Genomic DNA, 16,153 nt, shown 5'->3' with positions numbered 1-16,153 from the left:
CTTTTGTTACTTGGTATGTATGATTTTAGTTACTTTATGTTCTTTGTTGTGTATGTCTGTTTTCCATGTCTGGTCTTTGCCCCTGGATTACATTCTTTTGATTACCGCTATAACCTTGGTTCCCTTGATTACTCTTACACATTATAATTGGTTGATTGATTATGGTTTAACATTCTATGCATTTAAGGAAGAGAATGATAGACCAATTGAACAGACCCTGCTTTGTACTAGTCTGACACACTGAGCTGGATGTTTATTGTGCTAGCTGAAAGAAACAACAGCCTGCTGGTAGGCATTCCACCCCACTCAGATACATTATTCTTTATACTTAGAGCCAACCTGTCGCCACTATATCCTTAAATACCACATGCTTGTAATAGAAGCAGTGACTACCAATTTTGAAGTCTGATGTGAATTGGCTGGGGATCAAACCCACATTAACCTCCCATACTGGAGGCAAGCACACTACCTTTAGATCACCAAGGTGGTTTTGTAGTACATACCGGTAAATATGAAAAAACATTAGACTTTAGATTAACCAATGAAAAAGATTTTGAACCACAAGCAATAAATTGGAATTAAATGAACAATGAACATTTCATATGCAGCTAAGAACTTGATGAACTTTTCCACAGTGAGCAAAGAGATGCCACAAATCATGTGTTAGGTAATTTTCCAGTGGTACAGCATCTTCACAATATCAGGGTGCCGGTGTACACAAGTGGACACAGGATCTCTGAAATTGTGAGGACCGTAATTCTGAGTTTATCTTGTTGTATATGGACATGCATATATAACTGATAGGCTAAGGATACAGGTTTTGTACATGATAGCTGACCTAAGAGAGCAATCCTAGGGTAAAGTTTTGGACAACTTGAGGAGGAAATTAGCAGGTGGGATCGAGTGCAAATGGCTGTTCTCATATCCGAACATGCAAAATCTCAAAAACTCCAGAAAATAAATTAAAAGAAGTATACAAACCTTTAAAATATTATGATAAACAACTGTTTCAAGTTTGAAGAGAACCAGACAATTTGTTCTTGCAAGGCAGAAAAAAAATTCTCCTTTCATGAAAAATATGAAAATGTCATTAACTCAAGAAAAAAAAAACTTGAAAAGCAATACAGACCTTCAAAAAATAAAAACAAACATCTGTGCAAAGTAAGAAATAAATCCAACCAGGGGTTTTCAAGACATAGTGTGACATGTAGAGTCATGACCTTCCTTCTTTTTCTTTAATAAAGTCCCATAACTGAAACTTAAACTCCAATTTTCTCCAAAAGTATTCATACCATAAGATCATTATAACAAACAAATGGGCAAAGTTTGAAGTATATCAAAGGAATTGTTCTGAAGTTACTATGGTGCAATATGTTAACGACAGGAATACGGACGGAAGGATAGATATTTGCAGACCATGTTGTGTAAGGTTTGACAGACATATGAAAAGGACACCATGTTTTCATTAGATAAAAAACAGAACTTGCATGAAACAGTCATTACTACATATAAAAAAATGGGCTTTATGGAACATAAAGTGATACCCTGCCACATAACGGTGAAAAAGAGGGGATGGGAAAATTTTCAAAATGGCCTAACTTGAAAACTACAATTTGGATTTTGCTGAACTTTGAACTAAACCTATATTTTATGGTACTAAACAACTGTGTTTCAAAATATTCATTGATCCATTCATAAGGTATAATCTGGAAACTGTCAAGGGATGGACAGACAGACAGGATAGACAACATTTCAAAGGGTATCACATCACACCCCACAACTTTGTGTATAAGTTATTGAACTGGAAAAATCCAAGGTATTAGTTATTGTCATGTATTAAATACGTAACCTCATTTACCATTTGAACTGATGCCTACACTGGTGAAATCAACTGACTGAAGAAAGGAGACAATTCAAGTTAACTCGAGTCAGGATCACACACAATATTAATGTACAAAAAATCAATCTCTTTTCAGTTTATTTCATGTAGTATAGGGATATGACCAGCTATGTGTCCTATAAGTACAAAGGAGTATACAGATTGTGACAAGAGCACAGGCACTTGTCTCAGAAAAAATTACCCCTATACCTTATTATAATAAGGTATATGGGTCAATTTTTTTCTGAGACAAGCTCCTGTGGACAGGGGTCAAGGTAACCAGCTGCTACATACTTTCCATTTTTTACCCAATAACAGTGGTATGTAAAGCATCAAGTAGATCAAACTTTAAAAATTAGAACAGGGACAATCAGAGGCTAATGACAGATATAGTATTTTCCAGAACTTTCTAGACATGCTGAAAAACACTTAAAAAAAAAATCAAGACAAAATTTCCAGTCATTTAGTTTTTCATTATTAAATCCAATAATTTGATTATAAGTTACAACTACAATAAATATCAAATACATGTATCCATAAGCAAAAATATTGATTTAAGCTGTTTGACAAATTTGCATGTTTTACTTATTGTATTGTTCATCAGAGGTTACAGCATTTACACTCCATTTAAGTCAGAATTTTAAAATTGTTCACATCAAGTATATTAATACATGTAAGTAATGAACTTGAAAAAAAAATCTATCCATGTATAATTACATGGTATTCTTATTGGCTTAATATCATACGACCAAGAATTTTTAATTTATGAATTTATATTGGAGGTGTGTATTTTACCCAAATAGTCATTTAGCAAAAAGAACCATAAGAATTTCAATTCTAAAGATTCATAACTGCTTTATAATACAAATTGGATGATAAACCAATGAAAGTACCTTTATACATTAAAAAAAAACAAAAATATTGCAAAGAAATCACTACTATATCATCTAAAAATTGTCATTGTATGAATAGCAACCTAATAAAAAATTCATCTCCTGGTTTTCTGATATGTTGCAGGACATAAAAGAAAACAACCTGGAGCAGCTTTTAATTAGATTGCACAAATTGGTAATTGTAAGAAAACTAATAAAGACAAATCATTACAAAGCATTGCACCAATAATGCACCTTAACATGTTTGATGAGAGAAAAATTAGTGTTCAGGAATAAAACAAAGCATGTAATTCCTCATGTAACTATTTAAATGCTATTTACACTGCTTCCATGGAAACTCCTCTTTCACTAACCAATTTGAAAACAGTAACTAATAAAACAGCCATAAAAAGTAACACCAGTCCAAACATATAAAGAAATTTAGAGTTAAGTTTCTTTGTGATTTAAGAACTACTTTAAAACTACTGTCGTTTGACTCAAATTATTTTAAATGAATTTTCCACTTGTACAGTAAGGTGTTTTATTTTTGACTAAACAAACTCAAACACAAAAATTAATGTATCTTAACATAACGCCAGCTCTGAAGGGATACTCTATACACTGACAAATGGGAGATAACTCATGTAAACTTAAAATAACTATATATAACTGTCCACAGTTGTGACAAATTCTAGATAGCTTTTAATTATCAATGCACAATAAGAGAAACATTTCAAGGCCAATGACAGTTACTCAGAAAAATAAATATTTGAATGTCTGTAATTTACTCCCTTGACTGCGGACTATCACAGACATGTAAACACAATTTGACAGATCTATAAATAACTACAAATATTCTATCTAACATGTTTCATGTTCCATAGTCCATCGTTCAAATAATGTATATTTTCTACTCCAATGCCTTTATTCTTCTCTAATCTAAAACAGAAACAAAATAAACATTGATACATGTACATACAATTAATTTATTCATTAGTCAAGGAGTTAGTTTCCCTCAGCCAATGATAGAACTTGCAAATTACATTTTAACTACCTGGCTGTGATGAACTTTCTGCATGGCGCTAATTATTTTCTGAATTTTCAATTATTCCATGTAAAAAATCTTATTCTCATTCTGCAAAGTGTTTTAATTGAAATGCTTCTCTTTAAGAAAAATTTACAATGTAACATAAAAGCTTGGCAGCATGTGTGGCATGTACTCAGTTCTTCATGAGAGTACTTGTCTCATAAAATTTTTCATAAATCTTTGCTTTACTACACATCAACTTACATTTCTTCTGTTGACATAACTAATTTTCCTACAGCTAGAGCATTTTCTTTGCCTTCAGCCATTATAGCTGCAACTTTCCCACTCTCCAACTTACTCATCTTGGCACCAGGGGACGTCAAACCTGGGCACATTATATTAGCTCCACTCAGTACAAATCTAATAGCTCCTTTATCTACTTGCATGTGTGGTAGAATAAATGGGTCTGAAACAGTCAAGTTTTATAGTGTTAAGTCCATAATTAACTAAGACATATAAAGTGGTCTTGTGTCTTATATAAAGTTAGACTAATTTTCTTCATATTTTTCCAATCACACTTACTCATCAAGCCAAATAATCTTTTCTTGGAAATTATTTTTTGTTATTAAATTCTACTTTCTGTTCAGGTGACCTTCAGAATTTCAAATGAATATTGTTTACAAAATAATAAAAGCTGAAATCGTATTGGCTAATTAAAATGTTATCTGATAATAATGTAGAATGAAATGTCGTCAGAAAATACATGTAGAAATTGAATGGAAAAACTGGTAAGCCTAATGCTGTGAATGCACTGTGAAAGGGTTGCAGTACAGAAATTTAGTTAACTCTGTCAGTTGCAATATTAATCATGTTACTGTACGTCCATTTTAGGATATTATGACAATTAACATTTTTAATGGCAATTAAACTCTCCAGGATTAAAATTAATACCATTTTACTTACATTTATGTAACAACCTAAGAGTAGGCATATATGGACCATCTCTTTGTTTGAAGAAAATAGGTTCCCCCTGAGAATTGGCTAATATCTCTATGTGCTCATGACTACAATAGAAATATCATCAAAGTACAATGAAATAGAGTTGTTTATATAAACATGAGTCACAAGTACTTGTCCAAAACAATAAAAAGCTTCCCGTTGTGCAGCATGATATAACCACAGTGGTTAAACATTTGGGGCACGTGTGGACATGTTAATTTTGAATACACTTAAGTATAGGGTCTTACAATTCAATGCACACAACACCTGGTTTGAACACTATACAGCACAAAACTTGAAATTTCAATTAAGAGTTTCCAAAGCAGACCAAAAATTGTAAAAAAAAATTTGGGGTGTGACCCCTTTGACCCCTTATGGCTTATAACTAAAAAAAACCTTATAGATCACTGAATACTCATTGAAAAATGCTGGCCATGGTTTTCATAAGGAATGCAATCACCCATAAGTATTTTTTTTGTAAATTGGTGTATTTTTTAAACAAGAAACTTAAACCTGAGTAATGAATCAGTCATTTTCTGTTAGTAGTGTATAAAATACACAATATCTTCATATAAGAAGTTTAACACCTGGGTATGTATCTAGTTATTAGGGACAATGCATCTGCAATGTCCTACATATGAATACTACAAAGGATACCCTGAAACTTGAATCAATGACTCAAAATTGTTCTGTCAGAATTGACATATTTAAGAAATGATGTTTTTAGTTCGGAAGTGATTGTTTTAACTTTAAACCCAGACAAACATGTATGTCCATACCAACTGGAATATATAAGTTTAAGATGTCTCACATATTTCCGTTGGTTGAGACTTCAGCAATATAACATAGCAGTGAGTTATCAACTAAGTCAAATTTGAGTACAAATAGCTCTGTCCTTCATAGACAAACCCTAAAATAAGATATTATAATATACTCCTGCAATGTGAGAAATTAGATGTAGAATTCCTCTCCTCAATACTCCAATTTCAGAATTCATGATGGCACCAAATCAGAAAATAGCTTGGTAGCCAACCTCTAGAATTGCATGGGAATCGTAGAATTATAAGGAAAATAGAGAAAGACAATGTAACTTTAAATGAAGTAAATGATCATATATAATTTAATACAAGAAATAACATGACACATCAACATCACAACCAAAAATAAAATTTGACACTATGCCCTCCTCCCCACTTTTAATTTTCAACTCGTGGTGACCCCTGATAAATGTCTCTCAGAAAAATCAGAAAGTAACTCATCGTAATTGTTTTAAGTAGCACTCAAGCTAAGAATCATGATAAATGTGATTCATGGGTAAAAAGCCTACATATTTTTATTTTTGATATTTTGTTTGAATTGCCATAGTAAACAGAATAACTCATATAACTCGTGTTCTTAGGAGATAATAAGTATATAGAATGCACTATAGATTTGAAAATTAAGGGAGACAACTCTGTAAATGACACTCAAATACAATAGAATCTATTGGATTTTCAATGTTGATTATCTCCTAAGAGCAGGCAGATTTTAATGAATAATTACGCATTTCATAGTATTGACCCATAAAACAACTTAATCACAAAAATAAAAATATGTAGCCTTTTTTGGGGTGTATCACATTTTTCAGATTTTGCATGATTCTTACAAAGACAGCAACTTAAATATTTATACAAAACATATAGGACACTAACACTCCAGCAAAAAAAAATGGAAATCTGTATTAAGTGTAGGTACTGCTTATGTTTTTGACATTCTAATTATTCTGGTTAATGAGAAAGAGATATCATGTTTCATAAGAAAGCGAAATTATTAATAAAAACTAAACTAATTAAATAATTGCTTTTACTCTTTTTACATTTACTTAAGCAACACATTTTGTAGAAGGAAAACTTTATTTTCATTTTGCTGTGGTTTAGACCAAATTTCTAGCAGTATTTACTGTTATCTACCTTATTTACAAGAAAAAAAAAATTTATCTGTCTGCATTCATTTCATGGTGATATTTGCCTTGGTAATCCATGAGCATTTCCTGATACAAAAAAGTATCAGTAACAATCAAAATAAAAATATTTTTTCTCAGTCACTCCCCTTCTATGAACAGACTTCAGAGGAGTGACATAGAAGGTTTAATATAATTGTTTTGGCCAACAACCTAAGTTTTTGTTTTGACTATATTTGATAGTACCTAAATTAAATACATGATTATGCACATGAACATTAAAAATGACTTCGAAATTAAAATCACTGCATATTACCATTTGACTATCTTTAAATCTCCTTTCTTTGGTATTATGCTGTCTAGATAGGATTCTATGGCAGGATAGTTCTCTAATACTGACTGTCGGATACTTTTCTGTACAGAGGACTTGGGGTTGTTAACCCCTGATACCATTTCCTTCTCGTCAAATCTAAAATTGCAACATTATTTGTAAACATAGACAAACTTAAGTGAATACAAATGCAGAACATGCTCACAATTTTATCTTCTAGCAATCAAATAGAACAAAAACAAATGTCTCAGCAAAAAATCTAATTCAACATGTTCCTTTTTCAAGGGAATGCACTTTTAATGCCAAGTAGTTAATTTCTTGTTTATTTGCAGTCATATTTAATGTAAAATTATCAACATAAACTATTATCAGCTGTAAATACAATGTACATGATGTACTTTGCAAAATTTAAAACACTGATATAAAATTTTTGGCCAGTTAATCAGCTGTGAAGCTGATTAATCAATTGTAAATTGGAAATTGGAAAAATCAGAAATAAATATACAGCAAAGAAATAATTGTAACTGTAAAGTCCAGATCAAAAAAAGAAGAAAACTACAACATAGATCTGTAACTAAGACATTAAGATTTTATAAAGAAAAAGTATGTTCAGTCTAGTCAATCTTGAAAGCCAAATATTTGTGACAATCTGTGTTAAATTGACTCTTTCATAAAGTGCATTGAAATAATAGGATATTGTCAGTGTTTCTATCAAAGAAGTTTTGTCTTGACAGAAAAGATTTTCAATGGTGTAAATGGTTCAGACATTACAAATGTATTTAAAGGGCCAATCTGTAGTTGTAAACTAGATATCAATCTTTATTTGTAAACTAAATATTTCCCAGAAAAGAACAGGTACATTTCATCCATTTACCATGAAAGATTTCATGGTAATATATACTTGTGTTGTAAATGGTACCTCAGGTTACCTGTACTATAATTGCGTATTTTCTTTTAATGTCCACAAACTGTTTTCTTAAATACCTATGTTTGATGTTTAATATGCTCCAGAGCTGGAGAAGTCCCAAAATGGTAAAATGAAAATAAAAGATTCGGTATAGTGTGGGTAAAAAAAAAATCATGTAAGATGGCTTAAAAGGTTTTCGGAACAAGCATTTACTGTAACTCCTGTGATTTCATAACCTTACGAGGAAACATGTGAAACCTAAGACTAATATTTGGTTGAATCAAGAAGCTTTGAGACTAATTTGAGGAATGAACTTCAGGAGTATTTAAGGTTTCACCTTTCTCATATTCATATGAAACTTTGGTATTAATTAATCAGTTTCATAAATTAATTTTATCAATTTGGAATCAGATAAAACTGTTCAGTTGTTTACTTCAAGCCTTCAATACTTGAATATACGAATCAATTACAGCAGTAATGCCCATAGTATATTTGTACTTAAGTAAATCTGATTATCCAACTGTTGTTAGAAAATGTGTACATGGTGCTGTGCTAAAGAAAACTTTGTGATTAGTTACATTCTAAATACTTAAAACACAATCCAGAACATGGCAAATGATGGCATCTTTTTGTTTTTAAATTTAATTTAACAAAGTTAACATATTTTTTTAAATGTATTTGCGCTATATTTTTTAAACCAACAAAATTGTCTATCAGACCAACAAGCAGTCTGCCCAAATGGGCCTGAACGATAAGTGTATTAGTATTCCGCGTTTTACTTTTAGACTGATCTCAGAAATTTACACATAAGAAATTCAAACAGCCATGCTTATCATCACTAATATAAACACCCTTAAAAGTGGTTTGTCTGCTTTATATTGCTTAAAATCTGACTAAAACCAACTTTTTAAACATTTTCTAGGTAGTTTTATCTTCACATGCAACTTCCGGTGGGAGTAATTGAAGGCCAATGACGGAGGAAAATTCATTTCCGATTTTTACATTTACGCTCAGGCTAATCACAAATCTAAAGAATAATTATTTATAATAATTTCTACATATGAAATACTTCAAAATCTGTATTGAATGCGGAACTTTTTACCTTCTTATGTAACCAGAAAATACCAGTTTGTTAAGATACAAGTGTTATAAATGGACATTTTTATTGAAGTTCTTGTATAGAAGTTGCTTTCGAGTTTTTTTCGGGTTTGTTTTGTTTTGTTTTGTTTTGTTTTTGTTTGTTTGTTTTTGGTTTTTTAATAACCTTCATGTCCTTTAAAGTGGAAGAGTTGTAAGACACGTACAGTTTATTGAATGTTGTAGTGGAGATGAGATTTTTATCATGGCATATTTATTTCAGTAGAAAAAAAGATACATAGAAAATTTCTTCATGGAATTGATATAGACCAGAATATTACTTTTTCCACATCCAAGAACTGTTCTTTTTTTAAACCCAAATTTCTAAAATGAATAATAAAAATAGAGTATCCGTGTTCTCCAAGTCCAAACGAGTCCGCACACGTATCGAGAATCTATACATCGCATCTTCCCCCAAAGGATTCTGCACGTAGACTTGGTATACATTATAAAGCCGAACGGCCTCATATCTTAACATGCTCTTAGAAATCAATGGGAAGAGAAAACTCGTGGCAAAACTATACAACAAATGCGACGACTTTCGTATCGTCATCTTTCCTTTCATCTGCTCATGACAACATCCCTTCAGTTCCTGCGAATGGACTTTACACGTCACAAATCATACGTTATGCATGAGGTAGTAAAAACTACGCACATATTTTTTTTTTTAAGTTTTAGACAACAAAATTAAGTCACCACTATGAGTTTTGTGGTCGTCAACATGAACAAGTTAACAACTGTCATTCATTTTTATTTTACTTAAATACAAATTTATGTAAAATTTATTGCCGTGTAAAATATTTAAAAAAAAATTGTATGGATGAAATATACTGTGGCCGTGATAACTATGGTCGGTGTGATAGTATGGCTGAAACGACTTGCATCGGTGAACAGAGGGGCTTGCTCCCACTATTAGTTAATGCATTGGGGCTGCATATTTGATAGTAGGAGCCAGCCGATTCCGATTGGTGGTTTTTACGGTCTTGACTATCCTTACGGATCTCGCACGACCCCCCCCCCCCCACTTATGGACATCATTATTTACCTGGGAAGGGGGCTGGTCATTTTGAAATCAAACATATCAACTTTTCTGGATCCCCCATGATATTTCACTATTTTTTATCCCCCCCTTAAAAACATTAATAACAAATGTGATCCCCCTCTATTAAACATGCCAAAATTTTAACAGTCAAAACACTGACCTTTGACACACGATAGACAATTGACAATAGACAATTTTATTTGCACAAACACATTTACAGTAAATGGTTATGGCATGAACAAAAACAGAACAATGTAATATACATTACATTTAATGTGTAGGATATGTAGGATGTGTAGGATATGTAGGATTTGCTTGAAGATGCAAAGTTCTCAAATGCTTCATTTAATAGAGATAAGGCAAGTAAACAGTAAAAGACACATTTTAATGATCCAAATGAATCTCACAAGTTATTCAAAAACTCGCTGCTTCTAATTTTTGAAGCAGAGGCAGTTGAGATGTTAATAAATTCTTACAATAAAAAATTGAAGTTTTCAATTCCAAAACTTCATACTTTGGAAAAGTGGGATCAAAATCAAGCAGAATCAGACACTGCTCTTGAAATTCATGATATATATAAGGAAATTGAAACGTCAAGAGATGAGTCAGCCACATTTGATTAAGCATTTAGGTCCTGATGGTTATGTTGGTGTATGAACTTGATTTTACCAGTAATACATGAAATACATAAATACATTATTGTACATGTATGTGACAATTAAATAAAATGTTTAATGGTGGTAAAATATGTTCTCATTTGACTGGTGTAATGTTCTGCTTAACTAAAATTTTGACCCCTCTTGAAATCTATGTGCAAAAAAAATGATCCCCTCTTTGAATTTATAGAAAAGTCTGAACCCACCTTTTCCACTTACAGAAAAAACTTGACCCCTGCATTTTGACCAGCTCCCCCTCCCAGGTAAAAAGTGATACGCCCCTTACGGGGATTGTGTTAGTAGATTTCTGTTAGTAGTTGGAGACAGCGAAGCCCAGCCTTCGGGATACCTGACCGAAGAACTCAGTCACAGTATGTCCTACTAGCGGCTGAGCTGCTCTGTTTACGCTCTGGTCTACTCCAAGACCTCATGTGGATCCACTCTATTTGGGAGTACATCAACGTGTAGAGTAGGGATTAGTAGGGAGCAAGCCCTGTGGTTTATTGAGCTGACAAGAAGGGTCGAATTACTGCTGTGGCGAATTGAGAAGTCAAGGTCATTCGACTTTCACTTTCCCTTTCTTCACACATTTCTTGCGTGTTGTTATGATTGATGACTAAATTGCATGACTTTGGAAGTTCAGTGAAAGCTACACGTAAGTTTTTTAAAACCTTAGTTGCATACTTGCATTATTTAAAATTATCAAGTAACTGTTCTTTGAGATTAAATTTCAAGCACTGAGTTCTGCTCCTAGATTTTATGATTGAATTGTATTGCAAGTTTCTTTTATCAGTAACAAGTGTCATTATAAGTGACTTATGCAATGTTTATGATGACCTAGCTAGGAACCCGTACCATATGGTTGTATACTAATGTGCTTCATATGTACTTACTGTTTTGTTCAATTAAGTATCAATTAAATTTATTATTATATAAATGTTATTTTCTCTGTGACAGAGAATGTGATATATTTATTTTACATTTAGTAATGTCTTTTATAGATTTTTTTTGGTTCCTTACATTGTCCAGTATGAGAGTATTTTTTTTTATTCAATCGTTTCTTTTTAGTTATTTATTAACAGCATAGAAACTTTGTTTTTAACCAAGGTGTATGGATATTCAACTATTGAATTATGCAATTATCAGATTTATTTGAAACACTTTAGTTTTTTAGGCTGATTTTGATATTTTCTGAACATACTCCTTTATCTTTCATGGTTACCTCTTTTGAGACATAAATGTAAGTGCAAGGTGTTCTACTTTTTTTTTTTAGTTTAAAACAAATGGACTCATTAACACACTTCGATGGTGAAGATTGTCAGATCTGCATACGAGAAATGCTAGACCTACAGCTGTCAGAGTTAGAGATGCTTCAAAGTATGTTCCCTAATTCTGATGAATTCAGTCTTGATGATCCTGTTGTTATGACTGAAATCAGAGAGTTTCTTGATGGGAAGATTGCTTACGATTATCTGAATGGCAGAATTGGATTTTGTATAAAACTATCACCTGGTGACCAAAAGGTGTGTTACACATTATGAAATTATGAAGTTCATTACATGGATTACTTGTTGCCCTTATCTTCAGTTTTTGTGTGTCATCTTTTTTCTTTTCACTCTTACTTGGTGATGGATCATTAAAAACGATGCAAAACATGGCAATAAATGAAATAATCGTGGAAAAACAATTAAGAGAAGTCAAAATCTAGTAGTATGGCGTACATCAATACGCCATACTACTAGATTTCGACTTTTCTTAATTGTTTTCCACAGTTAATTCATTTCTTAATTTTGATAAAAACACCCCCCCCCCTTGTTATTTACATTCAGATTCCTTATCATTGGCTTAGGTGTGCCTTTGATAAAGGTACAATCATCCACAGCTTACATGATTGAGCATCTGAATCTAAGTTTTGATCTTGAACTTCATTAGTTTTATGCTGAAGAAGGGATTTCGGTTATCAGAAATATTCAATGTAAATTTTACCATCTTTTGGTATGTTAAACATATTTAGACATTTATATATATAATTCCTCCATCACTGTATATGCAATTTCCAATGAATATTAGATTTCTATATATGCACTAATATAAAGAAGAAAAATACAATAGAAATCACTTATAAAATCAGTCAGTTAGGAATGAACTTTAGAACCAAAATTATTATAAATCTGAACGTTTAAATCTAGAACATACATTGTCTATGAATCAAAATCATATGTTAAACTGATAGTTCACTTAAGTAGCTGTCTTTGTAAGAATCATGCAAAATCTGAAAAATGCGATACACCCAAAAAAAGGCTACATATTTTTATTTTTGTAATTAAGTTGTTTTGTGGGTCTATACTATGAAATATGTAATTATTCATTCAAATCTTCCTGCTCTTAGGAGATAATCCACTTTGAAAATCCAGTAGATTCTATTGTATTTGAGCGCAATTTACTGAGTTATCTCCCTTAATTTTGAAAACTACAGTGCATTCCATATAATTTTTATCTCCTAAGAGCACGGGTTATATGAAAAACCACATGTTAATTTCTGTTTACTATGACATTTCAAACAATATATCAAAAATAAAAATATGTAGGCTTTTTACCCATGAATCACATTTTGCATGATCCTTAGCTGGAGTGCTACTTAAAAAATTGAGAAAGTGATTTATCTTTATCTGAGTGTTTGTAACAACAGAAGTATATTTTAGCAGTGTCTCGCAAGAGTTTGGCAGCAATATTTATAAAGTTACATGTATATTGATACTGTTATATTTCATACTCAACTCATTGGAATAGGGCTATTTTGCAAACACCTTGTTTGTCCGTTGGTTACACATTTTCTATGACAAATTTCTCTGGTTCTAATAGAGGGAATGATATTTGGGATATTGCTTTTGTATGATAACTTGTACCGTCATGACTGTCTCCGCTTCTCAGGTTCCTCATTTATCTACTTCCTGTTTACCATACAACAATTTTTTAGATGATGCATAAGTTTTACAGAATTGGTTGAATGGGGGTATTCTTAGCACAACCTAATGTGCAATATCTTGTTTATTGATATAATTTTCTGAGGTATGGTTGTTATAAACTATTTGAAGCAGTGCATACTGCACCTTAACAATGTTCAGTTTTCTTTCCTTTTTTTTAGCTTTCTTCTCTTTTACAGGTTACCATAGAAATGGTTTGTCTATTTCCACATGAATATCCTAGTGTTGCTCCTTGTGTTTTCACTCGTTGTGAGAAGATGGATAGAAGTAGACATAGTCAATTAAATGAAGATTTACAGCAATTCATTTTAGGGATAGAGAGAGGAGAAATCTGTATGTATTCAATTATTGAATGGATACAAGAAAATTTTGTCAGGTATTTGAAAAAAGAAGTGAAAATCAGGAAAAAGAAAGAAATGGACTATGACACAACTTTCACAAGGTTATGGATTTATAGTCATCATATTTTCAGTAAATTCAAAAGACGTGATATTATTGACTGGGCACATGAATTAAAACTGACAGGATTTAGCCTCCCTGGGAAGCCAGGTATTATCTGTGTAGAGGGATACAGCCAAGTTGTTGAAGACTATTGGTCCAGGTTACGGGCATTGAATTGGAAGAGAATTATGATAAAAGAGACTGAAAATATTGAGATGGGCAAAAATAGTATAAACGAGTTTAGAAAGTTTGATAAGTTTGAAGAAAAGGTTTTTGAAGTTAGGTCCGGAAAAGGACGTGAATACCACATGGATATGGGTGTGTTTAAAGATTTTCTTAACGATCATGGACTAGGACATATATTTGGCATTTATTTTGGTGTTGAAGGTAAAGGAACAGCTGTTACCTAGAATTTTGGTGTTGAAGGTAAAGGAACAGCTGTTACCATTTATTTTGGTGTTGAAGGTAAAGGAACAGTTGTTTCCATTTATTTTGGTGTTGAAGGTAAAGGAACAGCTGTTACCATTTATTTTGGTGTTGAAGGTAAAGGAACAGCTGTTACCTAGAATTTTGGTGTTGAAGGTAAAGGAACAGCTGTTACCTAGAATTTTGGTGTTGAAGGTAAAGGAACAGCTGTTACCTAGAATTTTTGGTGTTGAAGGTAAAGGAACAGCTGTTACCTAGAATTTTTGGTGTTGAAGGTAAAGGAACAGCTGTTACCTAGAATTTTGTTTGTATCCTTTTGTTGATATTTCTTTTCATGTTTTAGAGTTAAGTTTTTGTAGTTATATGAAATAAAATGTTTTGGGGTTACGAACTTGTTGAAAAATGGGTCACATTTATATTCAAATTAGCATTTTTTACATGTGTAATTTACATTCAACTCTTACATGTATGTCTTGTATATCAAATACATACTATTAAAGTATTGGGTCATTAATGTCATGCTGTCTGGTACAAAATACCAGGGTTTGACACTAACTTTATTTGTTTGGTGGCCAACAGGACTACTTCAGAGGCAAAACAGGTAGTTTGTCGCAGAGGGTAATGACGATTCTGTACTTAGATCTTATGAAAAATAGGCAAAATTTAGATTTTTCAAGTAGTCCTCTCCAAAATTAGGGTGACACAGAACTAACAGACTACTGTTGGTGTCAACCAATAATATAATACAGAGGCATCAAAAATAGGACATTTCAGAGACACCAAAACAGATCATACTAACAAGAAATTCCCTACATGTTTCAATGAATTAAACCAGATTGATGCATCATATTCAACTGTACAATAACCATGGTACATGTACAGTACTTCAAACATTGCAGGCAGTAATTTATTAGGATAATGATTTTGCAAATTTTACATGTTAATCTATATTGAACATTTAATTTGGAATATGATATTGTCTGCCTCAACCCATTGAACTATATGACCCATGTCATATATAAGCTAAATGTAATGGTTCCTCAAATGGCAAAACCCTCCTAAATCAATTTCAGCTTTACTTTGGGAGCTTTGGAACAATATTAAAGATTATAATTCATTCACTTTCACTCAAGGTTTTGTATGTTCATTAGAAAAATGCTTGTTTCTGGACCCTTTTTGTTACTTCTGAGTAATAACCATCAAGATCAATTGCAGCCTTCTTTTGTGGTATGACACCTGGTACAATTTCAAAGAGATCCATTCAAAATTAATCAATTTATTAGCTGGACATCATGAAAATGCTTTTTTTTGGCCTTTTATTCTTAATCATTTCATGTCATGAACCAAAAAATCAATCCCAGCCTTCTTTTAGTGGTACACCTTATCCTACAATTACAGAGAGATCCATTCCCATTTACTGAGGTTATTGTCCACGAAAATGCCAGTTTCTGGTTGGTTCAAGTTACATACCTCCAAATCAATCCCACGCTTCCTTTGTCATTAACCTAATAAT

General features: G+C 32.2%; 2 protein-coding genes across 3 annotated transcripts; one reads left to right on the top strand and one right to left on the bottom strand.

Annotated features, from left to right (window-relative positions):
- Positions 1-2,331: 2,331 nt before the first annotated feature.
- Positions 2,332-8,906, bottom strand: LOC148604672 (malignant T-cell-amplified sequence 1 homolog). 2 transcript variants are annotated; one of them, XM_088549636.1, is made up of 5 exons: positions 8,806-8,906; positions 7,033-7,185; positions 4,742-4,842; positions 4,043-4,244; positions 2,332-3,690 (listed from the first exon to the last, which is right to left on the bottom strand). In XM_088549636.1, the coding sequence occupies exons 2-5, from the start codon at positions 7,167-7,169 to the stop codon at positions 3,609-3,611; spliced, it is 522 nt and encodes a 173-aa protein (XP_088405762.1). In that variant the 5' UTR covers positions 7,170-7,185; positions 8,806-8,906; the 3' UTR covers positions 2,332-3,608. The 2 variants fall into 2 exon arrangements, with proteins under 2 accessions (XP_088405762.1, XP_088405761.1); XM_088549635.1 differs by having other exon boundaries at positions 8,859-8,906.
- A 2,332-nt stretch (positions 8,907-11,238) lies between these two features.
- LOC148604671 (RWD domain-containing protein 2B-like) lies at positions 11,239-15,027 on the top strand. The gene is made up of 3 exons (XM_088549550.1): positions 11,239-11,444; positions 12,063-12,312; positions 13,953-15,027. The coding sequence occupies exons 2-3, from the start codon at positions 12,073-12,075 to the stop codon at positions 14,622-14,624; spliced, it is 912 nt and encodes a 303-aa protein (XP_088405676.1). The 5' UTR covers positions 11,239-11,444; positions 12,063-12,072; the 3' UTR covers positions 14,625-15,027.
- The last annotated feature ends 1,126 nt before the right edge of the window (positions 15,028-16,153 follow it).

This window comes from Perna viridis, chromosome 10 (genome assembly GCF_037379345.1).
Source record: "Perna viridis isolate PV_CMFRI_1.1 ecotype Kerala chromosome 10, ASM3737934v1, whole genome shotgun sequence".
Classification (NCBI taxonomy): Eukaryota; Metazoa; Mollusca; class Bivalvia; order Mytilida; family Mytilidae; genus Perna; species Perna viridis.
This window is presented reverse-complemented; position numbering and strand designations above follow the sequence as displayed.